The 27,707-nt window shown below is 43.1% G+C and overlaps 1 protein-coding gene across 4 annotated transcripts; it reads right to left on the reverse strand.

Moving 5' to 3' along the window:
- Positions 1-190: 190 nt before the first annotated feature.
- On the reverse strand, positions 191-27,295 carry arhgap32a (Rho GTPase activating protein 32a). Of its 4 annotated transcripts, none has more exons than XM_042226533.1 (22): positions 26,831-27,295; positions 19,812-19,925; positions 18,766-18,871; positions 16,750-16,841; positions 16,402-16,486; positions 13,518-13,604; positions 13,287-13,424; positions 13,088-13,180; positions 12,437-12,559; positions 12,177-12,254; positions 10,826-10,907; positions 10,552-10,701; positions 8,508-8,610; positions 7,590-7,734; positions 7,110-7,192; positions 6,637-6,744; positions 6,363-6,508; positions 6,045-6,258; positions 4,776-4,921; positions 4,530-4,604; positions 3,728-4,405; positions 191-3,547 (listed from the first exon to the last, which is right to left on the reverse strand). In XM_042226533.1, the coding sequence occupies exons 2-22, from the start codon at positions 19,898-19,900 to the stop codon at positions 1,278-1,280; spliced, it is 5,091 nt and encodes a 1,696-aa protein (XP_042082467.1). In that variant the 5' UTR covers positions 19,901-19,925; positions 26,831-27,295; the 3' UTR covers positions 191-1,277. The 4 variants fall into 4 exon arrangements, with proteins under 4 accessions (XP_042082467.1, XP_005937939.2, XP_014194093.1 ...); XM_005937877.3 differs by having other exon boundaries at positions 4,776-4,924; XM_014338607.2 differs by having other exon boundaries at positions 3,380-3,597; positions 4,776-4,924; positions 26,831-27,294.
- Positions 27,296-27,707: the final 412 nt, after the last annotated feature.

The raw sequence follows: 27,707 nt of genomic DNA on the forward strand, positions 1-27,707 counted from the left end.
GGTAATGTAGGTGCCATGTTTTGATAAATAGCACGAAGAAAGTAATATCTCTGGTTACTAAGCATCCATTTTTAGACGTTAACACTAATGAGTAAGGGTTGAAGGTAAAGTAAAGCAAAAAGATGCATATACAGTATCTTAAGTCGTGTCCTCTAAATATATCCATGAAATAAGAGTTTGACGCACTGTAATCATTGATAATATATCTTTATTTTTTTTTCTTTACTCTCACTAAAATAACTCAATTAACATGTCTTAACAGAATATCCTCGTCTACATTAAGAATTTAAAAGAGCATCTTTAAATGAATAAAACATGTAAAACACCACACTGTTAAAAGTTCCCCATGAAGAGCGAAGAAACTTTCATTACGCGACCAAAGCACGATGCCGCACAAAATACACTTTCACCGAACCGCATGAGCTGACTCGCATGTACATCTCGAGCATATTTTGCCGCGGTGCGTTCGACCTTAACGAAAGAAAAGGAAAATACGAAATCAAAAATCATAGCACTCATTGTTATTTTGCAATACACAATGTGTGATAAAGAAAAAGAAGCGCAAAGTTAGAAAGCATGAGGTTATCTTCCGCTTTACCGACCCTCCCAAAAAGTGCTAATTTGGATTTTAAACAAAGATTCTGAGCAAGCCGCTTCTTACAGAAAAAAATAGATACGCTGTATATCAAGAGGCTTCATGTATACCACGTTAAGACAATGTGTTTGGTACACAGTTATCCTTAAAAGTGCTTGTTGAAGTCTGAGCAGACCAGAATAAAAAACAAATGTACAGTACATTGGCCACATGTTAGATGTGTTATTTATAGAAATATACGTTTAAAATGACTGTTATTTTATACACATTCTAAACTTTAAAATCATATTCATAAAACCAGTTAATTTACCTTGTCATCCCTTGTTGTGTTGCTTAGACATTAAATAAAATCTCTTCTTTTTTAAACACATTTTCTTCTCGTCATGCGTCTTAGTGTTTACACTCTTTTCATTTAATACAACGCCTGCATACGATTCATTTGTTGCCTTCTAGCTTCCCTGGAAGCCACTGGAAAAATATGAAACTACCACTAACGCTGGCAGTATGATCCCCAGCAGCAGCAGCCTCACTTCACACTTTTTGTAGCAGCTCCTGAAGGTTAAAATAAACACACTTTCAAAGCAACAGTCTGTTGGTCTGGCTGAGGATAAAGTGCTGTTCTCCTTTGGCCCCAATGTGGAATCAGATAAAAAAAACAAAAAAAACAAAACAGTGGTCAGAATCACTCGTAGACCCCGGCTTCTGATCTCAGAGCAGCGTGATAAAAAGCCTCATGACCCAGAGCCTGGGACAACAGTCTGTGCCCGCGGGGCGACATGCAGCCCTGGCCAGGCAGATATCCTGCCACGGCTTTAACGGATCTTGTGGGTTTAGGCTTGGGTGCTGCGTAATACCCCTCCATGTGGTCATATTGTGTGGGCCTGACTTTAGTGCTCTGAGTCCTTCTGTTGGAAAAGGATCCCAGATGTTCGGGATCCATTTGGGATTTGGCGTGGTAATGGTAGTAGTGACGGTTTTCTCTGGTGCTCTGCGACCTCCCGGGTCTCCTGAGGATGCTGGGTTTCACCATACCAGAGTAGCTGTTGACAGCGTTGGTCATCATTAATCGATCCTGGTCGTGACCTCGCGTATGGCTTCTGTCGTTGTGCTCGACGGTCTTAAAGTTAGGACAGCCTCTTTCTGGGAGCGAGGGGACTTTGCGAAGCGGTGGCTGCTGAGAGGAACGCTCTTTGATGTGAATCCGCCTGGAAGGCCCCGAGTCCGCGCTTGAGCGGTGAACGCGCTGCCGCCTGGTGACCTCGGGGTCTACCGGTTGGGACCTCTGGGAAGTCGGGGATGTAAGCATAACATTTTGTCTTTCCATCTTGTCAGCGGAAAGGAGGCAGGCATTTCCAGGGTCAGACTTGCTTCTCGTGTGTGCGATGTCTCTACTTCTTGTGTCAGCAAGCGAGATGGGACTCTCACAAGGAGACGCAGCTGGATATGTGTTTTTATGTCTGGATTTACTCTCCTGCATGACTGGTTGATATAAGAGTCTTTCAAAAACTTCTGCGTCTCTCGCCTCATAAACAACAGTGTCCCTGCTTTCTATGAAAAGCTCTCTGTTCACAGGGGGGACGCGCTGAGGAGAGTAGTTGTAGTAATCTGATTGTCCGCTTTCTCTTGTTGAACGCACGGTGTAAGACTTACTGTGTCGGATGCCGCTTTGCCGGCAGGGCTCTGCGTAATAGCGAGAGCCATCTGCAGGGTTCACATTTGAATAGGGACTGTAGTGGTAGTCAGCGTGTGTGTTCTCAAACTGCGGCCGCACAGGGTGAAGACCAGTCTGATTCAGCCTCTGATAAGGTGCTTCCTGGCCTGCTGTCTGCTCGACATAAAACATGGTGTCAGGGGGCAGGACTTCTGTCTCTGCCAACTCGTAATGACTAATCTGAGGGGCATGGAAGGAGCGAGCCCTCCGGATGGCCGGGTGCCCGACTACTCTATCGTCTGACCTCTGCCACTGGCCTTGTTGCCTGTGGCAGCCACTGATAAGGTGCTCATCTCTATGGTATCGTCTGTACTGAGGTGACAAAGGGTGCCTTAAACCTAAACTGCTGTAGCGGCCTTCGGAGGACTGCCTGTACAAGCCTTTTGGCCCAGAAAGGTGAAGCGGCAGAGCATCAGGCCGAGGGCAGTGAGGTGCAGGCATTCGTGCTGCCTGAACTGGTCGGTGATGATGATGATGATGATGATGATAATGTTGATTACTGTAGACATCCTCAAGCATGCCGAGCGGCGTCTCCTCTTCTGGGCTGTAATGATGCGTTAAGGAGGGCTGTAATGGACGCGGAAACACCTCCTCGATGGATGCGGGCATGGAGGTCTCTGCCAGAACGGAGCGGAAATTAAAAACGTTTATCGAGTCCGGGTTGACGTATCCAGGAGAAGCCGATGGGCTCTGAGGCGAGTAGACGGGCTGAGTGGGTGTTGAAACTCCAACACTCTGATAGGTGTGCTCTGTTTGCGTGACATCGCTAAGCTCTTTTTTCTCTCTGCAGTCCCTCCTCTCAGCGCTGCCTTCATCCAAGCTCCCTGACCCGAGCGGACTGACATTAGGAGTGAAATTGCACATGCTTTCCTGTCCGTCGGTGACCTGTAGCGACTCTGAGCAGAGGTGCGGAGGCAGGAAATGAAGAGGATGAGAGTAGCAGTGGGTCTCCGCAGGGCTGTGCACCGATGTTTGCCACTGGGAAGCAGGGGAGACATTAGAGCCGCTGTACTCCTGGGGATACGCTTTGAGATCAAGGACTGAGGGCCGTGGTGGTCTGTCCTGGACGTGAGATGCTTCCGGTCTGTGAAGCGGATGCACAGGGACATTGCTTCTTCTTTGGGAGCCACTGCTGGCCTTTTGGGCAGTTTCAGCCAGAGCCAGAGCCAACTTGCGTGCGGCACTCGTCAAGGGAGGGTGAGGAGGGAGAACAGAGACTGAACTCATAAGTCTATCTGTTCCTGGGGAGGGATAAGACAAACAACGCTACAGTATGACAGGACAAACAAAGCTATGGTAAGACATGATGGGACAAGACACAAAAGCTTTCATAAGAAACTAAGAAAGGCATTCTTATTTAAATAACCGCTAACTTTACAGTATAAATCAAGTATGCAATGTGAAAGAGCAATGGCACTAACCTGGATCGGACATGTTCTGTGCAGACTGAGTGAGGTCTGTCACAGCTGATGCCTGGCTCGCTGTGCTGAGTGGGCTGCAGTGTTGATAGGACGCTTTGGGCCCTTTTCCATCTGCCAGTGGAGCGTCACTGTTATCCGCTGGGGTAGAAGAAACCCTCTGAGGTGGCAGAGACATGGATGCAGACTGAACATCTGCTTGCGTCTTAAATGATTTCTTCCTGAGTTTAGGGGAGAGCTGCTTGTAGCTAACCTTCCTCACACCTTTACTGAGCACTGGACTAATGTCTGGAGACTGTAGGCAGGCCAGGTTGTTGTTGTTAGGAGAAGAGATGAGCTCTGATTCACTAGAACAACCAACATTCTTCCTCCACTTGTTTGCATCTTTACCGTGTTGTGGTCCAGGGGTTGCTGAAGGTGGGCTGCACTGAAAAGACATGGGGTCAAAGTCTAAAATAGAGATGCCTGCAGCCGGTGGAGAAAGGTCGAGGTCATCCTCCTGGTGCGGAGGTGAAATGCCCGCTGCAGTACTGACACGGTCAGCACCAGCATGACTCTCGTGTGGCGGTTTTGTTTTGCGGTCGCGTTTACTGCCGCCGTTGTGGAGGTCGTCTTTACTGACGGCAGACATGGCCTCGCTAGTTGAACGAGGTCTGAGAGGACGGTAACTTGGAGGCTCCCCTGGGATGGAATAAATTATATTATATTTATACTGATTATTTAGTAGTATGTTGTACAAAAATATTATAAACCACTGGCAGCATGTTTGAAGTGTGGAAAATAGACAATATTAAACATTAATTACCTTGTAAATTTTGCAAAGAGGTGAGAGATTCTTCACTTTTGGTAGAGCGCAAAGTGCCACTATCTCCTCTTCCCCCTGCAAACATTTGATCAAATTAATATTCCTAATAAATGAATCAGCATCTCTAATAAATACATCAATCAGTACAAGAAAGCGATAAATTAAAATGCAAAAAAAGAAGCAATAAAGATTTGGGGTACAGAAGCTGCATGTTTTCTGGCTGCGCAACAGCAGCAGTGAGCTGACCTGGCAGTGCAATGCTCTTTATCTCGTTAGGCTCACTGGGGTGTCGCTTCAGTTTACGTTTGGACACAGAATGGGATTTTCCCAGGTGGAAAAAAGAGAGCCAGTTCCCCACTGGAGACTTCTTAGCCTTAGCAGGAGGCCGCTTGCTGCTGCAACACAGAAACGCATCATTTTCAATACTGGCGCTTGTTTCTAAAAGTACAAGAAGAAGAAATAACTGCTGTGAACAAAAACAAGACATTAGTAGTTACTATTTTTTCATTATATGATGCGATTAATTATCTAGTCTACAACCAGAGTGTTAGCGATGACTCACGATCAATCACAAATTGCATGATATTGTGAAGTATGAGAAGAGAGTGAAAGGTTTTCTTATCATTGGCTGTATTACACAAACGTGTTAGAATTCAAATCCATTCAAAACTCAAAGAGGATCCTGCCACAGCCATAAACGGCATGATCATCATGTCATAGAGTGGACCGGATTAGCACAATGATGATAGGAAACCCCCGACCAGTAATACGAGCACTGACTCAGCGATTATGACCAATAGGAGCATGTTCATCACCATCTAACAGGATACACGTGACAAAGTGAAAGTTCGAACTCTCCTGTCACTTGTTTTTTCAGCTTTTTTCATGTTGTTCAAGCATGTTTATTATCATGGAGGATCTCATGTTAATGACTTGAATGACTAAATTGTTTGAACTGATTCTTCAGCCCATCAGGAGCAAGAATTTGTAAGTGGTGTGCATGAAGGTCACACTGTGAAAATGGAAAAACCTTGTAAGTGACCTCATCCACACATTTCTTTTTTTATGTGTTACAATTTGTATTCAGCCAAATTGTTGTAAAACTTGAGTGAAGACCCATTACGTGATCGTCGTTAAGTGCGATTAAACTGTGACCAATACTGTAAACGGACTGACAGATGACGGATGCCTCATCATGGCTCATCAGTCATCTGATTGGACTAAAAAAATTAAAAAAAAAGAGAGAAAATGCAAAATTCCCAAAAGTGAACTTGACATTTTCAGATACTTGCTATGGCCGATTATTCATCTCATGGCATCTAATTAAAGAATAATTTAGTTATAAAGTTTGCAGCTTTGCTTTGTAAATGACTTTTAATTAAGTGCCAAATATGCTGCTCATCCATTAACCGTTATCAATAAACAGATCAGATCGGGTGTGACAGCGCGTGAGTCGCGGTTCGAGAAGCAGAAGGATTCCTTCACATATATCACAGAAGGCGGCCATATACCAACCTCTCTATCGGAAGCTCGATGACTGTGTGGAACTTGCCGAGGAGAGCTCCTGGTCCCTCTCCGACCTCGATGTAGTCACTGTGGGTGAGGCAGGGGGTGGTGGCCGGGGAGCTCAGATGTACCTGTGTACGAGCCTGAGCTTCCTCTATAGACAGTAACTTAGTGGATGGGGAGCAGACCATCAAGGACTTTGGTCTGGATAAGGTGTTGTTACCTAAAGTTGAAATGTTCAGTGTGTTAGAGATGCATACAGGGTATATATGTATACAAGAACTTTTATAATCCTTGACTGGGAAACGGTTTAAAAAAAACACTTACCAGTACTTTCCCTTATGATCGAATTAAGTTTGGGGCTGAAGAGAGCCTCAGTATTATTGAGGATGAATTCCACCACCACCGACTGGATACGCACCTCCATGAACGCGGCCGTGCCGCTAAAGCAGGCCGACTCGATCTGTCTGGACCTGAAACACAGCAAAGCACAGCGCAACCCATTTCACAGCTCTGTACCACTGAGACATGCCCCAGTTCACCGTCACAGAAAGGCTAGAATGAAACAGCAAAGCTAATGCTGCGACGCTATGATAGTCACCTGAGGAGGTTAGGTGCCCAGACGATAGCTAAGTTTTTTGTGTGCATGTTAGTGATGGAGCTGAAGGTGGCGAGTTGGGAGAGGTGCCTCATGAGGAACTCCAGTGTCCTGCAGAAAAAAAGTAAATTTTTAATCTAAGCTTTTTTCTTTTTAGGCTTTAAAATTGACAACTTTAGCTTATTGTATCTGCTCAAACCCAACACAGTTATCCTTCCTATTACCAATAAAAAGATTTGAAACTGGTAGGATCAGTTTTTCAAATCTCAAGATAAATAAAATAACTTTCAATTGCTGTGTTTGGTGAATATGTGAGACATTTTTGTAACTGAGATATCGGCTTGTGTAGGAAAACGGGATCTCACGGCTCCCACAAACCAAATCAGGCTCTCAGCAGGGTCCGACATGCTGTTTACAAAATCCCCATTTCTACTTCAGACCACCAGGGTGCAGCAGCAGCGAGCTTGAAAGCTGACCTGTAATGTGGAGGAGGCAGCTGCTGGATGACATTGTGGATTTTGACCAGCCTCTCCTCATCTGTGGCTGCAGACACAGCCTCCTGTAAAAAGACAGAGGATAAAGCGCGCATGACTTCGAGACCGTTAATCACAGCCGAGGGAGTTTCCTCAACATCCCCGCTCTCGTTTTCCCCCTCTTTTTTTAAATATTCAAAGCAGCCACTGTTTTGTCTCGCTTAATCTGCTATTCGGGTTTTAACATGCACAACCCCCGCTGTTCCTAGAAAGCTCAGTGTGATGCACTGACCCCATTTTGAGCAGCACTTCAAAATGAGCAGAAATTTTGAAATGATTTCCTCTGTTCTTTGGTCAATACTGAATAACTAGAAATAGGTTCCTCGCAGTTTTTTTGCCCTACTTGTAATACTTGACACTGTTGCAATACCAGCTTCCTTTCTGATATCTATTCCCAGTGTAAACCTGTGCTGTGGTCCTTACTGAGAATCTGTCGTAGAGCTGGTAGGTGAGAAGAGGGTTGGGCAGCTCCCTGAAGTACAGTTTGCAGAGAGAGCCCACTGAGTGGATATCCTGTGTGTAGACGTCTCTGCTCAGGTCTGGGACCTGTTCAGAGTCAAACTCATGCCTACATGGAGACCAAAATAAAGAGAAAAACAGAACAGTGTGGGAGTCATCCTACTGCCCATCTGTCAATATATGAGAAAAACAAACAACAAAAACAGGACGATAAGCTCCTTTTGAGGCAGAAATCATTAATTTACCACATGATAATTATTATTACTATTTCAGTGTCTTTGTTTAAAAAAAAAACTTTATTCTTGCATCTAATGCAGGAAATCTATTAATAAATTTGCTGATTATTATCAGAAAATCGTCGACTGCTTTTTTATCTCCTGTGTTTTCATAAATGTTGAAAGACTATTTCATGTGGTGACAGTCAGTTATTTTAAGTGAGAAAAGACGTTTTGATTGGCTGTCAAACACCATCAGGTTCTGTGCCTAATTTATGTACTGATGGGGGATTGTTTCACAAATTCCTCCTGGCAAGCATAAAATAGATGAGAAGACCATTACAGCCGTTCAGAGCTGCACAGCTTGAAACAAATTGTGTTTGATGGATTCCAAGAGAAGCAGCTCAAAAAGAAAACAATATTTAATGAATCTCAGTATATTTCCAATTACTTATCATAATTCAGTCACCAAAAAAGCTTTTGAAAGAAAAAAGAAAATAAGCAAAAAGAAAAAAAAAAAGACACTGAAACCCCAGAGGGAACTCAGACTAGAGGGAATATTTTAGAAGGTAGATGCCAGTTTTGGAATTTGGTCCTTCCTGGGAATCCTCAGGAATTGTTTAGGGTTATATATCGATTTTGCAGCATGTGCGAAACAGGCACAAACCTCAGTTTCTGAATGTTGGAAGAGATCCCTGAGAGCCTGTAGATCCCATCCACCACTCCATGTTTCTCTATGAAGTCTGCACAACTCTTAACAACCTGGGGCACTGCAATAGACAAAAGATGGTCAGCGACATGCTTCATTCCTTTAGGATATCTGAAGTTGTCTATGCATTACCACATAAGAACAAAACCCCCCAAAACTCATTGTTCCTCTGATTAACAAATGGACTCTCCTCTCAAGCAGCCTGCCGTAGATCTTACAGAGGAGGCTGAAGAGTGTGATCCCCATGAAGCTGGAACACATTCTCCGGTCCACCTTCTTAAAAAGAGAAACCACTACCACAGTCTGCCAGTCCAGAGACATTGTCCTCAAGTTCAGTGCTTTGCTGCAAAAGCATGCCCACTAACACAGCTCTGAAACATCCGGTTACTTAAGAAATTCGAGAAGAATCTCATCCACCCCAGGAGCCTGGCCATCAGTGATGGGCAAGTCTTCCCCCTGGTCCCCAGTCTCTGATTCTTCTATGGAAGCCATGCTACTGGGATCTAACTATTCCAGTGCACTACACTTACTGTAGACAATGTGAGTAGAGCCCTGCTCTCCCCTCCTGGAAAACCTGATGGTTTGCCACAATTGCCCCAAAGTCTACTAAAAGTTTTCCACCGTGGTCTCAATAAACTCCTCCCACATCAAAGTTTTTGCTTCAGCTACAGCACAGCTGCACTCCATACAGCCTGCTGGTAGAAATGAGCTTCCCCCTGAGGGTCCATTGGATGAGTTAGGGAGGTGGTTGGGGAGAGGGAGGCCTGAACATATTTGCTTAGACAGCTGGCCCTGTGACCAATGACTCAGATAAGTGACAGAAAATGGCGGATGTAACAATAAAACATCAGTTTTGTCTTGATTCGGTGTACTGTGCATCTCTACATTTTATTACAAGCCAAGACTTTTACTAACCACTGCAGTCTGTTTACTGGGTTGGCCATCACTGACCACGGGCAGGTAACAGTGGTAAACGTCCAGCTTATCTCCGCATCATTCTCTGTTTCAACTCCAATAGTCACATTTAAATAGCTGCTTTTTAGTGTGTTTTTGTGATAATCTGCTATTTTCGCACCTTAGACATGGATTACTTTGCAGTAAAGACTCAAACACGCTTATAGCTAGTGTCAAATTGAAAGTCGTCATTAAAAATATGCTTTCTTCAGGTGTTTTATAAGTTGAAGGTTTTCTATATCACGTTGCTTATGTTACATTTTGCACACATTTTTGATGCCTCGATCGGTTCTTTCAAAAGCAATTTTTGAATGGGACGCCCTGACAAAAATCAGTCATACCACGAAGTACTGCATGTGCAGCCAAAGCCCGAAAACCTGGATCGTATTTCTCCGTACCACAGCATGGCTCGTTGTGCTATGCAACAATTAAAAACATTTCACTGAGTCAATGTGTTGCAGTGGATAACAGGCTCATTCATCACTGTAAATACAAGGTACTGTGGTTTATCTTGAGCGAATCCAAAACACACAGTCCTGAGGCTGTTAAGACTCTTGAGTGAAGTGTTTACGCAGCATTTAAACATACATCACCCACCTTCAACAGGTAAAAACACTGTAATACAACTGGATTTTTTCCTATTTCAGCTGTTTTCTATGAATCATTACTCACTGGCTGAAGTGTTCCCACGAGGAAAGGTTACAAGTAGGCATCGCTTCATTGTAAGGAGTCACAACACAGGTGAAATTACATTATCCAGCGTGAAGAACAGATTTTACTACAATATTTAGCAAGAAATGGATGAAATTAAAATAATACACATGATGAAAGTCACATGAGTATTGTCTACCTATTGACCCAAAGGCCTAAAAACCCAAAATACACAAAGCAGTTTTGGCAAATCTACAAAAATCTATAGAGCCACAGATTCACGAGGTAATCCCTGCTTTGGGATTAGTTCTTACCTTCCAGCAGTTTACACTGAAATGTGAACAGCCAGCAGGTAAAAATGATTCACTGTAAAATGAGAAATAAAAATCCATTTTACCCTCATGTCCTGAGTTGTGGAGATGTTCCCCCAGGTCACAGCCAAACACACGCTCTCGGAGGATGCCGCGCTGCCTGAGCTTCTGCGGCGGCGGTCGAGACTTCATAAAAGACCTCAGGAACGTTACCAGCTTTCCATGCTTCTTACACACTGATTAAGATGAAACACACAACCAACATACATATAACAGGCGAGTGAAATCAATCTGACTCATATCCTGGAAGCAAGTCTTAAATAAATCATCACGCACCGACACACACACACTGAAAAGTACCTGGCTTTGGCACTGAGCTTTGAACACTGGGGGGAATCTTGTCATTTATCAGCTCAACACAGTCACAGGGGAAGAAACCAACCTGGAAGAAAAGAGAAGAGAGACTGAGAGGACTAAAGGGGAGAGACAGAAACTGTGATACGCTTGAATGTTAAAAGGACCAGAGGGGGTGTTTTATGCTGGAGCAGACTGTTATACAGCGAGGGTGCAGAAATAGGTCAGGAAGCATGAGACGCTGCCTCAGACGCTAAATCCTCAGCTATCAGCTGCAATAGTGTGGCTGGCATTGTTTGTGACAAACAGACACAAAACCTGTGAGTCTGTCTCGTTGCGTCTAGATCCTCATTGCAAAACGTGCTCCTGCTGGCAGCAACTACTTCTACTCTAGCAGGGACAACAACACATTTGATTACTTTGGTAAGGCATCCTGGAGTTCCAGGCCAAACCTATTATTAAATATATCCACAGACTTTGTATGGACATTGTAAATGGTTCATTTATTTCAAAGCATCAAATTTTTAAAAACATTTTCTGCTCTCCCATCTCCAATTTGCATAAAAATGTTGTGCGTCCAAAGTCTGAGGATATAACGATTGCTGTGAAATTTAGGCTTCATATGCTAATTACTTTGTATACATTGTATTTCTGGTTTGTTGAGCCACTCCCAGCGTGTTTTTCTTTCACACTTTGAAATCTGAAACCATATTTGAATATGAATATCTCATAAAGTATCCACAATAAAATGCCTGAAATGTTTTTATACATCAAACACAGCAAAATAATTAACAGTTATAAGAAAGGGATTAATAATTAACTTTCCTGTCATAAGTGTCGCGAGGCCAAATTGCCGTTTCCTCATGCCGAGATCGGTATCTCCAAGACTTTAACTTCCCATCCCAACAGTAAGTCTAAAGCCACAACTGCTGCAGGCAAACAAGGACACACGCTAACTGCCAGAATATATATGAAAATGCTACATTGTTGCATTTTTAATGTCTTTCTGACTATATTTTAAATTTAATCTGGATTATCAGACTGCTCCGGGGCAGTAGGACTCGAAAATTAAAATACACAAAATATATTTTAAAAACATTATTTGCTTAGTTATAACTAGAGTACCATTTAGAAACTATTCAGATCTTTTTGGATCAGACACAAAATGTTTTTGAAACCAGAGATAGTTGAGCAGAAGACCCATGATGATAGAATGACTCAAAAATATTAAAAGGTAAAACAGAACAGGGATGCAAAGTGGGACACCTCTGGTTCTCTTTAATGATATTCAAGGCATTACCGGTTTTTACCTGTATTATTATACAGTAGAAAGAGGACATTTGTGCATTTATTATACCTGAAATCCATGTTTCCCTCGCCACCAGCCTGTGTCTTCTTTAGGCGGCATGTCGATGACTGAAACAATGTCCCCCACCTGGATCACAAAGCGTGTGATGATGAGTCTGATCACAGGTGAGTCCATTAAAAAGGAATCGTGATGGAATCAGAAATCTGCATATGCTAAACACTCGGTCAAATAAAATCTAGCTAAAGAAGAAAAAACAAGTTAAACAAATGCGAGTGTGTTTCTCATAGATGTTTTATAATAGCTGGTACCTCAAAGGTTAGCTCGTCTGTGGCCTGGGCTGTGTACCGCTTGGTGACGTGGGCAGCGGCGATGGCGGGGACATTGATTGAAGCTTCTTCAGACACCAGCAGATGGTTCCCCTTGTTGTCGATCTAAAAATAAAAAGTGTTACAACAGAGACGTGTTAGCCCAGTTTTTCTTAAGCACAGGAAGCAGGGAACGGGAGCTCTGTCACTGCAGTAAAAGGGACAGAGACAGGAAGCAGAAGAGAGGGAAAAAAATATTTTCTTTTTACCTCCAACTTGACTTAATATCAGTCGTTCCCTGTTAAAGCAGAGCCTGAACAATGCACAGCATGTAGCATAAGCTATTAAACTGATGGCTACAGGGGAGGGCATCAAATGTAATCTTAATAGGCGAATGAGCTACAGGAGATGCACTACTTCACAAAATACACTGACAACCGCCCAAGTTCTTTCATGCTTGTGTTGATATGATCTTGGAGCTCTGGTTTCTCTCACCATCAGAAATGTGGAGGGTTAATGCTACCAGTCTTGCCCAGGACACTCTAAATTCTGTTGTGCTATTGTGCTAATTCTTGATTAAAATCAAAAACTTACGTTTTTCTGCAACAAAAGCAAAGTGTCAGAACAAAAATCACCAAAAAGATAAACAGATACCTCCATCCATGTTAATACCGGACCACAGTTGATCTTATTGTCAGCGATGTTAGAGAAGCGGGACAGGTAGGTCGCCAACATTGTGGCTACTGACTGAAAGGAAGCACATGATCAAGATTTGTAAAAGACAAACTGTCTGTAACATTAAACAGATAACTTCAGGCAAATCTGTGATCTTATACGTTATGGACATAGATACCTCATCAGTGTCCTTCAGCGTGTCGTATCGCGGCAGCTCAGTGAGCTGGGAGTAACGACGGTCGTATATACACAAGTGCAGATGCTTGTCCAGCACCCGGAAGTCTTCATAAGACCTCTTCACCAGCCAGTTTCGACCCTGAGAGGACGAACAAATGATAAACGGAAATGGAAAGAAATATACGACATCGTGCGATCTAATCTCGTTCACAAAAGTAGCAAGTAATGTTACCTGGCAAGTGATCTGGACCAGAAAGACCAGCTCCTTGGAGTCCAGCCCAGCCTTTGGTCCTTCGCTCTGCCCCTCTGCAAAGGCCAGCTACGGAGAGACAAAGAAGCTAACGCTGAGAAGGCTGTCGTGCTAAATAATTGATCAGTTTAATACAACAACCTCTCTGTATATGACCTGGTATACAAGAAGAACTTCATGTAAGGACCCATTTCTGCATGAAATAGTAAAACCACTTTTACACTGAACAGTGGAGTGAAAAAGTGTGATGAAAATCAAGCACCAAGGCACTGTGGGGAAATAATGCATTAATATAGGAGGATGTGAAGATTTTGTAAAAAAGGAATTCCGACAAATGATCTTTAAATGTGACTGACAGCCTTCGTGGTTAAGTTATTTGGCGGATAAGGAGGATATATATCATCTGCCAGCAGCACTTCACTATAAATCCTGCAGTATGAAATGTATAATAGATCAGCTGTTAGGATTTCAGAACTTGGAGGTGGTGTAGATTTAAAGAATATTTCTTTTTCTCTTCCTCCTCACTAATTTTTAATATGCCCCAAAACTGAAACGATCAAAGCTTCACTGTAGTTTGGGAATTTGTTGATAGACATTACTGTATCAGCGACTTCAAAGGCCTCGAAGCCAAGGGAAGTTCTGGTTATTTATATCTGTTAGCAACTCATCCAGATACACTGTTATACAACACGCAGCGACCCAGTTACTGCTCAGCAGTAATACAGCAAACCACAGTGACAACGAACGCAGTCTGAGAAATTTGTATCTAAATAATTCATGATGGAAGAGCTCTTGTACACTGTGAGAATCTGAAATACTAGTCCCGACCAAACAGCTAAATTAGGTACCGAAGGGTCAACGAGCCAAAGAGATTATGATGAGAAGGATTATGGACTGAATCACAGACAAAAAAGAAGGTTTCAATTTAAAAGATTTGAATAAAAATAAAAACAGCAAAAATCTCAAAGTTTTCACCGAAGGCATGCTTGAGCATCACTTCTTCCGTGACGCTCACACCTCAGAGGCTCCTCTCTTCAAACTAGAGCATGCTAATGCACAAGCGTGACATTATTTCCTCACGAATATCAACCACCAGAAGCTCAGATGAATATAAAGTCAACGCATGGTTATGTTACCTGCCACTAAGGCATCTCACATATTCCCCGCAGCTGGAGGAGGTGGCTCTCTCTTTGTGTGCAGCCGCAGTCCTGGACCTCAGCAAGCTCCTCCAACAAGCCAAATCTTAGCTCAGAGCAGCGGCTCAAACGCAGCTCGCCTATTTGCCGTCCCCTGCCGTTTTACCCAAAAAGCTCATTTCCAGTGCTTTGGATCATCGCGCGCTCATGCTCTGTTCTAAAAGCAGAATATATGAAAAGAGGATGCTCCCAACTGTGTGTGTGTGTGTGTGTATATATATGTGTGTGTGTGTGTGCGTTACCCCCCTTCCTGCATCCCTTTTTCGATCTCTTCCCCCTCCTCCCTCTCCTGCACTCGGTCTCCATCACCCTCCTCCTCTCGCTCTCCCTCTGTCTCTCTCTCTCTCTCTTAACCCTCATTCCTTTCTCCGGCAACAAAAGGGGGTTTGCCAGTAAAATGGGCTCAGCCGGCACACACAGATACACAAGCTCATCCATCATACAAAGGCACAAGACAGAAAGACGACCCTTTGTCATTTCAAAACAATTCTCCTTCATTGCGCTCTCAAGGCAAGACTGCAGCTAATCTGGAGAGGGATCAATCAGGCAGGCTGCAGACAGAGGCAGTCTGCTGTCCTTGTGCTATTCTGCAATCATGATATATGAGACTTGATCAGCGCCTGGCTGCAGCACTATGTGGATGAAGAGACATGAGAAATGCATCACGGGACAAAGACTAATCTCTCAGATTAAGTCGAGGATTCATCACGTTGCATTGTGGCGTGCAATACACCCCACAGCAATGTCTCCACACACCCAAATTTCTATTTCAGCTTGACTCTGCCTTTTGTCTCCTTGTGGTGCTTTCCAAGGTCACTGGAACTGTGCTGCTTCCACTTCCCTCCACGCTGCTGATGCATCCATCACAATCATGGCAACCACAAGAGGACGCTCAACAGAGTCAGAGCATCCAAGAATCGAAGTCCCGTCCAGCCTGTTACACTGTAGCTGACTAATACTAGATGTAGGGATTCAGCCTTAAAGTATGTGTGCATACATGCATACACTGCTCTGGCAGCCTAAAGCTGACACTGGCAGCCTGTAGTTGGAGCAGCCTGTATCAGAGGTGACTGACGCACTCTGCTGGCAAGCAACCTGCACTACACCGAGGTTAACCAGGCGACTAACAATCACTTCCACACATGGATGAGCAGCCACTAAGGCTTCACTGCTTCTTATTATCACTGCAGTGAACAAAGTCTTTCTTAAACCTAGAAAATTATCTATATGTCCAAATAATTTATTACGTGGTTAAAGGAAAGGAATCCCAATCACTGACTTCAGAGGCCTGTGTTATGAAGCCGGATTTAAGGTTTAGTCTGTGCTTTTAGGTTAACTCTTCCCCTGCATCAACTATAACTGCAGCCAGTTAACATAACATGTAATTTATCAGACTGAGATTTTAAATTTGTCTCATACAAAACCCTACAATTCCTGGATAGAATAGACTATTTGCTCTATTGTGACATTTAAGGAGAAAGAAGGATAGAGCAGTAACTGTCCAGGAAAGGCAAACAAGGTTATCGATTCAGCTGCCACGCTGCGTTTAAAGAATGATTCCTTTCTGGAGCAATTCACTAAAACGGCCACTGAACTCGAGCCAAAGACACAATTACTAAACATAGAAACTCTGCTGCTGAAGTCACGGTGTAAGTATTTTCAGGTCTCACCTGAACATTGCCAAAATCAACTGTCTCATAATGGAAATGGGCACACTCTGCCAATCTGGGAAAGTGACCTCTGGGAAAAGTCAGCCTGAAAAACAAAAACAAAAACAAAAAAATATAGCAAACGCAGCAACTTATCAGTATTTAAAACACTGAAAAAGAGAAGAGCAAAGTTTATTGGCATAAAAGAAGAAGAAGAAGAAGGGTGAGGTTAGGTCTGCACATGATAACAGACTCACTTATCTGTCTGTGTCACACCCGTCATTTTATAGGTCCTCATTTCAGTGGCCTGAATAAGAGGCCTGGTTTACAGCCTATAATAGCAGCAACACTGTCTCCAGGAACACCTACTTCTTCATGTTCTTGACCTTCATGCTGGCTGTGCTGACGCAGGAACGCAGGATGGGCTCAGCCGGGTGCTCTGTGATGTCATCGCTCCTTGCCTGCCAAACGGAGACAGCACACTTCGATAAATGTCAGTCAGTCACGGGACAGCTGATGGAGAACCATTTGCAGTGACCACAGTAATGATGTCGATCACATGAAAGAGTGAAGGTGCTACAACTGAAGTGCTACACACTAAAGGAGTGACTCTAAGCAGTACAATAAGTTTTATGCTACAGCACAGTATGCAAGGCTAATTTGTTATATTACTATATGCTGTGGTGTATTACATTCTTTGCTATCCTATACTGTGTTATCATATGTGTTCATGTTTTGTTGAAATGTCATTTACACTAATATTAGCAATTCCTGTAAGCATATATCTCAGTACTTTGAACCACAAATGTACTTTATTCAGCATATTTCATACCACCATGATGTCAACAACTCAGAAAACTGGTGCAGCAAACTTGCTCACTTTGAGGCAGAGTTCATTGGAATTTTTCCAGTTAGAAATCAAGTTTTCAATAGTGAACACATGAATGCAGTATAAGCTGTAATCTTGTTCTTCTTTAAGCTGTTCCCTTTAGGGGTCGACACAGCAGATCATCCCTAGCATCCTCTTCTGTCACACCAACCCTCTGCATGCCCTCCTTCACTACATCCATGAATCTTCTCTGCAGTCTTCCTCTTTTCCTCCTGTCTGGCAGCTCTATAATCCACTTTCTTTGTCTAATATATCCACCATCTCTCCTCTGCACATGTCCAAACTATTTCAGCCTTGCCTCTCTAACTTTGAGCTGTCCCTGTGATGTACTCATTTCTAATCCTGCCAACTCTGCAACCTCCACCTTGGCCTCCTGACTTTTGGTAAGTGCCACCGTCTCCAAACATGTATTATAGCAGGTTTCTCTACCACTGAGCAAACTTCCCGTAACACTCTTGCCACTATCCTTCCGTCACACTTGTCTCCACCCACTCCACGTGTACATAGCTTGAAAATCAAAATGCAAACTTGGAATTTTTTTATTTTTATTTTTTAAATACAGTATACAATTAAAAAAAAAATGCACACGTCATGTGACCACTTTGCCTAATAATCCCTCAGGAGGTAACCATGAGACAACGGGTATCTGGTGCCAGGACTTCCTGTTTTTTGTAGTCGTTATTGTTTAAGACTGTAGATACATTTTTAAAAAGCAAATAAGAAATAATAATCATACAGTCAGTAGTTTTTTGTTTTTTTTAAATTGCATTTTAAAATGCATCTATGTTCGGTTAATCAAACAGGAAGTATTGGCACAAGATACATGCTGTCCCACGGTAATGACACTACCCCACAGCCACCCACCTTTGCTCTTCACAGGACTGTTTCCCTGCTTGCAGTCTAACATTGACCAGGTGTAAATGGTTAATTCTGCTTTAAGCAGAAACCAGAACGCTTCCAGGAACAAGAATCTAGCAAGTCCCTTGCTAACAGATTCTGCATATTCATGTGCAGATATCAGAGTTAAGAGAGATTAATATGGATAGAGAGAGATAGAAACAGACAGATGGTAATTAACAAACAAAATTCACCAATTTTACATCTTAAAATCCCCCTTCAGATAGATAAAGAAGACAAACAGAGAGAAAAGATGACATCATGTGTCTGTGGCATGACACCGTCATCACACCTTTACCTCAGCTGCTATCAAGCATGTCATCTCAGTCTCTGGTGAGATATCCTTAAATGCAAATTTACATAACAGCTGACTTTCACATGTCCGCCATATGACCTCGGTGGCAAGATGCTGTGAATAACCTCCAGAACCAGTGCAGCCTCATGGAAGAAGGGAGACATCCATCTCTGCTGGTGTTTATGTGTTTTCTTGTATAAGTGATGAGTCAGAGGCGTGTTTGTATGTGTGTGTGTGCGTGTGTGTGTGTGTGTGTGTGTGTGTGTGTGTGTGTGTGTGTGTGTGTGTGTGTGTAGGCGTGTACCATGACAGTGGATGTCTCCTGTGGTTGTTTCTCCTCTAGAGGATTACTGTTAGTGGCTTGAGGTAAGGCATCGTCTTTGTCCAGCTCGGTAGACGGTAACACGTCACTACAGGAAGACACAGGCCAGGAATTTAAATAAAAGAGAGATAACATGTCACAGTATCAACTGCTGTGCCACGGAGACTTTAAAATAAGGCTTGTCACTTTTTTTTTTAAAAATACACCAGAGGGAGCAAGTGAGGAGGAATTCATAAAGTGTGGCTTGGTCTCAAATCCTGACATTGCAACAGCATGGCCCAGAAAACATGTTGTACAAGCACTGCAAGGTTTAAATTGCATCACATATGATAACTGGGAAATATGTGAAAATACTAGTTTAATCCAATCAGGTCAAGGTGGAAACATATGTTGCACAAATGTCCGTGAACAAGATTAATCTGAAAGCAAAACAAAACAAACTGTAGCACATTTGGGGTCTGTTGGATGCCCTTAGGAAAGCCAAGGTTGACTATTCAGTGAGCCATAAAGACAATTCACCCACAAGGGACTGCTTCACAAAACCGTCACTTGAAATGTGACTCAGTGTATTGAAGAGGGCAGGGTGAGGTTCCATTCAGCTCAACTTTTATGAGCAACAAAGCCAGGAGAGAGACAGAGCACGGTTTTGTCAGCGTAATTCAGCATGATGAGATCAGGACTCCAGGCCAGGAACACAGACACACAGTGTAATTTATGTGATCCACAGGGATACAGTGAATTGCATAAGAGAAGAAGAGATATGGTAAAGTCTGGACATGATGAAGCTTGAAACAGAGACAGTCTGTCTGTCTCTCTCTCTGGGGACAGGGTCATGTTTTAGCCTTAACGCTGTCCTGCTCTTACTTTCCTTCATGCAGCATCTCAAATGCAAACGCGCATGTAAATGAGCACACAAGCACATGATAGTTAGAGCTACGCACGCACACGTCTGTCTCCACACATTTTTATGTTTTTACATGATTCACATCAGCTGACATGATGTGAGAAAAAAAAACAGAGCAACTCACCTCTCAAGGACGTCACTACTTCCTGGTTCTCCCTCGGGTCCTGAGGCAGCATTCTCAATCACCGCGGCAACCACGCATCCAGCCTCCATGATGCTGCTTTTCTGCAACTGTCCGCTGTAGAGAAACGTGAGTGGGAGGAGAGGGAGGGAGACAAAGCCAGAGTGGGTGGGTGAGCGTAAGAGTAGAGCATGGGAGAAGGAGTCCGATCCTATGAAGCCGCCAGACGTTAACACACTTGAGGCTGCAGCGTGCGCGACTCTCAAGGCTACAATTCACATAGCCCAGACTGTAATCTGCGATGACATCATGCTACAGTGCCAGGAGCTGCTTCAGGGATATAAAGAATGTCAGACGGCACATTCATGAGATGATTTCATGAGAATATCAGATTCTTTTCTTTCTTCCTTTTTTTTTTCAATCATTTTTGCTCTGACAGGAGTTAGCTGGAGAAAACATCCACCTTCAAGAAAATGTCAAGGCTGTCATGGCAGTTTCAGTATGAGCCCCGGGATAAAATTAGTTCACTTAGCATCATTATCTTTGCTCATAGATATCCACTCACTGGCCATTTTGTTTGGTGCATCTGTTAAGCTGCTAGTAAATGCAAATATCTTATCAGCAACAACTGGCAACAACTCAATAAATTTTGGCATGTAGAAATGTTCAGAACAACCTGCTTAAGTTTAAACTGAGCATCCAAATTGTTAATAGAGATGATTCAAATCACTTTGAATATGGCATTGTTGTTGGTGGTCTGAGTATTTCAGAAACTGCTGATCCACTGAGATTTTCCAACAAAACCATCTGTAAGGTTTACAGAGATGGTCCATAACTGAGAAAATGTACAGTGAGCACAGTACTCTGGTTAAAAATGACTTCGTACATCAGAGGAGAATGGCCAAAATAGTTCACACTGATGGGAAGGTAATAGTAACTCAAATAATCAATCATTACAACCAAGCTATGTGTGGACAACATGTTGAACCTTGAAGCAGATGGGCTACAGCTGCTGAAAACCACACCAGGTGTGACTCCAATCACCTAAGAACAGGAAACTGAGGCTAGTGTCATAAAGGTGTGGGAGGTTTTTCCTGACAGACTTGGGGCTCCTTAGTGTTAACTGGCATGATTAGAAATGCTACAGCTTACATGAATATTGTTGCTGACCATGTCCATCCATTTGTGACCACAGTGTACCCATCCTCTGATTGCTGATTCCTTTAAAATGACAATGAGTATACTGCACAATCAAATAGAGCATCTGTGGTGGAATGGGACGTTCACATCATGGATGTGCAGCCAACAAATTTGCAGCAACTGTGTAATGCTATCGTCTTAATATGGACTTCATCCATTATCTACTTCTAGTTATCTTGGGGCAGGGATAGCTCAGTAGGTAGAGTGGTGGCCCCATGCTCGGAAGGTCGGAGGTTTGATTCCCCTGAACAGCTACCCTGAGGTACCCCTGAGCAAGGTACCGTCCCTACACACTGCTCCCCGGGCGCCCGATGGCTGCCCACTGCTTCACTGAGTGAATGGGTTACACGCAGAGAGGAATTTCCCCACGGGGATCAATAAAGAACACTTTCTTCTTTCTTTCTTATCCCTATCAAAGCACCACCTCACATTGGGAGGTCATAGAGTATACCCTGTACTGACCTTCAGTCTGTTGCAAGTCACAGACAACTAAATAAGGTTCATACTGGTGCTGTCCAGGTGCAATTTTGGTCTGGGGTTATTTCTTATGTGCTCGGCTTGGCTCCAAGTCACGGTCTTTAGCCTATCCCAGTTACCACAGGGCGAGAAGGGGGGTACACCCTGGACAGGTCGCCAGGCTGTCGGATGACCAACACAGGAAACAGACGACCATTCATGCTCACATTCAATCGTACAGGCAACTTAGAATAACCAGTTAACCTAATCCCACCAACTGTATGTCTTTGGACTGTGGGAGGAAGCTGGAGTACCAGGAGAGAACCCACACAGACATGAGGAGAACATGCCAACTTCACACTCCAAAACTCATATTTAAAAAGTTTTAAGTGTAAGAATGCGTAAGAATCATCATATTTGGAAAGGCTCATACCAATATGGCCCTGATCTATCTTACTGTCTAATGGAATCCAGTATCACTACTGACCTCCTTATGTACTGTAAACAAACAGAAGAAATGCCCTGATTAAGCAAACTCGGCACCACAATCTTCCCATAACTAGCTTCTAACCAATGTGGGTGTGCATTGTGAAACAGTGCATGTTAAAAGGGCGTGTGGGTGGAAAAAACAAGCCTCTTTTCACACCTCTGAGGTTCATCTCCAGCACTAAAAATCCCTCCATTTAACTCTAAGGCAGTTTTACCTTCCCTAAGCAGCTCTGCTAACCAGCACAGAAATGTTTGGAGTAACAAGTAGATTCGTCAGCCCCAACTAACTGCTGCTGTAGTAGCAGTTTCCCACCAGCCCCTCTGGCCCAGAGCCTCACTGAGTTGCTGTTGACGGCCTTCTACAAAGCCTCCTGACTCAGCAGAATGTGAGCAGGCAGACAGGAATATGGGCCAGATCAGACTCCAATTCATCCACATCTCATACTGCATCTCCTCTCTAATAGACACTGTAACCTTGCCAAAGGAGAGCCAACGTACTATACAAGCAAGCAGCAAACGAATTTATTGTTTAGAAGTGTTGCATCAAGCACTGCGTCATAAGGGTCACCGGAGGGAATGGTTTTTTGGAAAGTCATATAGAAGTGAAGACAGTATGCTGCCAATTAATGTGGCTCTAGAGGCACATGTAATAAAATTAGTGCCTCTATTTACAGCTTAAAAATCTAGGTTAACACAAAAAAATCCAAGCATTATCTCTTCATTGTTTACAATATTTCCTTTATCGTGCATTCCATGATTTAAAAAAAAAAAAGCGTGCTACATGGTACAATACCTGACCTTGCTGATGGCACCGCATAAGACAGTGAATCAAGCATAGGAACATGCTGTACTGCACACTGCAGAGGAGGCAGGCTAGCTGTGTGCTTTAAAGCTGCCTGACAGAAACAGAAGCCTGACAACTTGTGGGGGATGAGCTGAAGATAGCCGACAGCAACATATGATTGAGGGCTATACCAAACACCTCTCAGCATCATGAAAATCACAACACATGGAGGAAAAAACAGGAGGACTATTTTGGAATTGCCCCAAATAGCTTGAGCTATAAAAAGATAAAGCTGTCACATCTGTAAAAAAAAAGTCATTACTCTAGTTGATCTTGGCAATGAAACAGGTAGCACATATTGATGCAGCCGTACAGGTGAGAAAAACACCATCCCGCCAAACCAGGCATCAAACCCATGTAACTAAAACTGCAGAGCTGCTGTACGTCAAGCAGAAATCATCTTTCCACCACATCTCCATCAGTCATTTTCAATGTGTTAAGCAAACCTAATCCAGATGTACAAATAAAGAAACCCTCTACCTGTCACTTAAAAAAAAGAAAAAAAGTAGTGCTGCTCTGATGTCAGGAGACTGCAACAGAGAGTGTAAAAGGATGTCACCCCGGTATCTGATGGCCTAGATGGCATTTTAAGGAAAAACAGGGCAGCCTACACAGTCGTGCACACTGTTTATGAAACTGCTATCAGCATGTGTGCTGACAAGAAGAATGACTGCCTGTATATTTGTAGCTACAAACACACAGCAGATGTGTCTAAGTGAGTCACAGATACTTTATCACATATGAGAGGAGGCAAGAAGGCAAGCCAAGGAAGCAAGGAAGCTAAGAAGAAGGAGAGGGAATATGAAAATGTCTTTTTACCTTTCTCTGTAAAAATTGAATTTAACTGGCACATATTAATGCAAAAATCGCTCCCATTCTGTGGACCTACAGTAAACAGTGTAACATGACGTAATCACACCTTCATTATGGAATTAGCAGACGTCTAATGAAAGAGCAAAAAGAGTAACAATAAGGCTACATTGTAATTATCACTGCTAGCTTGCAGAATGTTTGATTTTTACTTTTTAAATTTGATCCCTTACTGGCCAGATGATAAAACACACATTGTTGGAAGTCGCCTAAACAAATACTTCTGGCTACATGATAAGTGTAAATCTGCTACACTCTGTCCTGCTGTTTTCACCACATTTGGGTGTCTGTATTTCAGTGTTAGCTGGGCTGTGTGAAGCAGGTTTGCAGGCCTGTTGTGGTTAGAATGAGCCAAAAATAGTTAAGATGGCAGGTCAGAAACCCAAAATGAGCTAGAAAAAAGCTGAAATTATCCGAGAAGCTGAGGTACACAACAAAGTGTGATGATAATCATAGATGGGGAGGAGGAGTCACCATGACACCACCCACTCATCTGTGAGCGGAGCATTTTGCCCGTCACCATCAGGGTCCTTTAAAACTACATTTCACATGTGAGGGGTGAATCCGAATAAGGAGAGAGGGCACGGCACACTCATAAACTTGTGACTTTAAATCACATGACAGCCAATCAGATACTCTGCTTTATAAACTATTTACTTTACATGGAACTATGATTACCAAAATGAACTTCGTGTTGGATTCAATAAGACTTGAAACTGGTGACTGGGACAATAAATATATTCGCAAAGTGTTTACTGAGGTCATGAATGGAAAAACAAGATGACTATATCATAGTTGCCAATAGTTGCTATTAGAAAGAAAGCAGGTTTAAGGCCCTTGAGCACTGGTTCTACTTTTAAGACCCAAATACAATACCCATTTCTTATATACGGTCTATAGTGATAACTGTCTCTGGGTATGTGACCCTTTCACATACACATGGCCATGGTATCTGTGAAGTTTATTAAATACCGACTGTATCAGCTTAAACTGCACTTTTAATAAAATTCTTTTATTTTTTCTGCAGAACCCCCCCCAAAAGGCAAGTGGCTGGCCGATGGAGGAAACTTGGTTTCATGCTCTCATTCTGAGCTCTGGATTGCAGTCAACACAGGCAAGAGACGCAGAGGAGAAAGCCCTGTGGTTACCATGGTAACCTCTCTCCCGTCCATCGTGACTTGATGCTCCTCCAGACTGAGGATGAGGTAAGCACAAGGAGGCAAATGATGCCTCAGAGGAACCTTTGGCCAGAAGCTCCGACACATCACCAGACAGTCTATTTGTCGCTTCTCTACACGGCAGGACTGAGACAGCAGGTGAGGCACTGCTCTCTGATAATACCGTTTAAAAAAAATAATAAAAAATCAACTGTAGTTACTGAAGCTTGGGCTCAAATCACTTCATAGAGGGAGGAGGAGGAGATGGTGGTGGCGAGCGGTCATTTGATCTTATAATCTCCTTGAAATCAAACCACAGTGAGATTAAATTTAGCTCGGCCTTTGCCCCGCAACCTCCAGAGTTACAGTGATCCCCGGTGCCAGGCAGAGAGCGGGGTGACCAGCAGGGCGATTAAGTTGTATGCAACAGAGCCAAATATTTAATCAACAAGCTGATCTGTCACTCTGGATGACAGTCTAACCCTTACAGTAAGATGAAGGTCTTTCCAGTATAAGCACGAGTGTTTACTTTGTCTAAAAAAAGACCATTTTACTGTGTAAGACAAAAAAAGAAAAAATGCAGGAATGCCAGAGGACAAGATCCCAGCTCCCTTTACAATCTAGTGCAATCTAATACAGCAATCCCTGCAACAGCTACAAACTTTGTAAAGCTCATGTTCAGCTGTCAGGGAGGTTTTGACTCAGCTCTGTGGAAATGCATTTGTAAGGCTGTACTGTACAGTCGACTGGACCACATTACACAAAATAAACATTACCATAGAATATGACTAATGCAATTATTACAGCGAGCCCACACACTCCAACACACATTTCTAAATAATATTTTCTACGATGAATCGTTTGTTTTACGACATCTCCAATGCATTTATCTCCTAACGTCAAATACAGTGTCTGTAAATAGCACGTTTTGTCCTACAGACATTACAAACATAATTGTTCCCGAGTGACAAACTGGACCCAGTGGATTCTGGGAGTTGTGTAAAATGTCATCAACTGGATAAAAATATAGTTCATTAGTACAGAATGTCAAATAGCTCAAAGTCTTTACTGGTGCATCTGCAGTCTTAAAAACAAAGCCATTTAAAATGTATATATATGATTACTCAAATGTTGTTAACATATTTCAGTTAACTGAGGGATTGATGGACTAACCATTCACTCAAAAGTCTGCCTGTTTCTGTGTTTGACTAATGTAATTACATGTGATTTTGTTACATAAGTATAATGTAAAATTTTACATTTAATTGAATCTGGGCAAATGAAATTCACTTGATTGGTATACATTACATTTAACACATTAACAGTTCATTTAATATATTTCAGTAGCATCTCACTCAGAACTGTTGCTTTATGTTTGTTTCTACTCTACAGCTATTTTATACTCAAGCCTCCACCACACATGCCATATCTTACATAATGAACACAGCCTCACAAATTACAATACAATTCTTAGCCTTCAAACACTAAAGATCTTTCTAACTAATAAATAAACACATGGCAGAAATTCGAATACAGGAAGTGCAGGTGTCACAACACTTATTGCAGGGCAAGTGTTGCACTGTTGCAGTAAATAACACGGGTCTTGGTTACACTGTGTCCACGCACTGCACAACAGTGATTCACAGACACACACCAGCAACGAAATCCTCTTGACAGACAAAGTCAGTTTTAATTCCCTGTGATGCAATCATGCGCATATTGCAGTCCCGTAAACCGACTCCTGGGATCCACTGGGAAAACTTTACAGCCTGTGTACTCTGACCTGTTGGGCCTGACAGATCAGCGGTCAGCTGCGTGCTTAACACACGCGCACACATAAACACACGATCATTAGTCACCTCTAATGTAAAGAATCACATCAGCTTGGTGGGGGGGGGGTCTAAAATACGCGCGATGGTCACACCTTCGGCGGTTGACAGCACATTAAACCCGGTGTGGTTATGTCTGCACAGCCAGTTACGATCCCTGCTCAAACAGCAGCCTACCTGTAACTGTACCCGCTGCTCCACTCTGCTGCCTCCTCTATGCTGCACAGCGCAGGGCTCCTCGACGAGGAAACATGTTGTCAGCATCGCACTGCAGAAATGCGCGGCTCGGACTCACACTCGGGCTACGGCTGATCATCTGAGGTAGACGTTTTGCGGAGAAAACCGTTGACCGGGTGCGGCATCGCTGAGGCAGTGTGGGAGTCTTTCCGGGAGCCGCGACCGGACTGACTGAAAGGCTGGGAAATCTGCACACTCGGTGCCGGGAGCGCGCGCTGCTGACCTCGTGCCCGCGCCTAGGATGTTTTAGCCTCAGGGCTTCCCAGACCTTTCAAAGTCAAGGACCCACATATGAGGCAGGCATGAGGGTATTGCAAGCGCTTGTTGGAGAAATATTCACCAGTCCGAAGAGCCCCGTCTGGCAAGTTGTGCTGCATTAGGTAATGCTCAGTAAGGAATTACATAACCCTGTAAAATAGGTGGGTGGTAACAGAGAGGAGTGAAACCTGGTGTGCAAGTCACTCATCCTAATACAGCATCTATTGTGCTTGTCCACTGAAGGAGGTAATGTGAAATTCAGCTCTTCTGTTTTAGGCTGTGGGAGCACTGGGACCTTTTGATGACCTTTTATGGTCCTTGCAAACCTGTACTAAAATTTCTGGCCTACTGTAATTTTGAAAATCGATTATACAGCTAGCATAATTGATAGGATCTAATCCATCTTTTTAACAGAAGCTTCTGTTTTCATGCACAGCCATTTTTGGCACCATTGAATAACATCATAATATACTGTGAACAGTTTGTGCTCTCTCTTTATTTATTTTTCTTCCAAAAGTAGCTAGCATATGATGGAGATGGACAAAATGTGGAAATTAAT

This window comes from Haplochromis burtoni, unplaced genomic scaffold (genome assembly GCF_018398535.1).
Source record: "Haplochromis burtoni strain Fernald_Lab_line unplaced genomic scaffold, NCSU_Asbu1 Contig_216, whole genome shotgun sequence".
NCBI classification, from domain to species: Eukaryota; Metazoa; Chordata; class Actinopteri; order Cichliformes; family Cichlidae; genus Haplochromis; species Haplochromis burtoni.

Excerpts from the sequence above, each read along its gene's own strand:
- arhgap32a (XM_005937877.3), bottom strand. The coding sequence starts at position 19,900 with ATGGAGGCTGGATGCGTGGTTGCCGCGGTGATTGAGAATGCTGCCTCA. Across the intron at positions 18,872-19,811 it reads AGTAGTGACGTCCTTGAGAG|TGACGTGTTACCGTCTACCG; the intron begins GTGAGTTGCTCT and ends GTCTTCCTGTAG. Across the intron at positions 4,925-6,044 it reads ATCGAGCTTCCGATAGAGAG|CAGCAAGCGGCCTCCTGCTA; the intron begins GTTGGTATATGG and ends TCTGTGTTGCAG.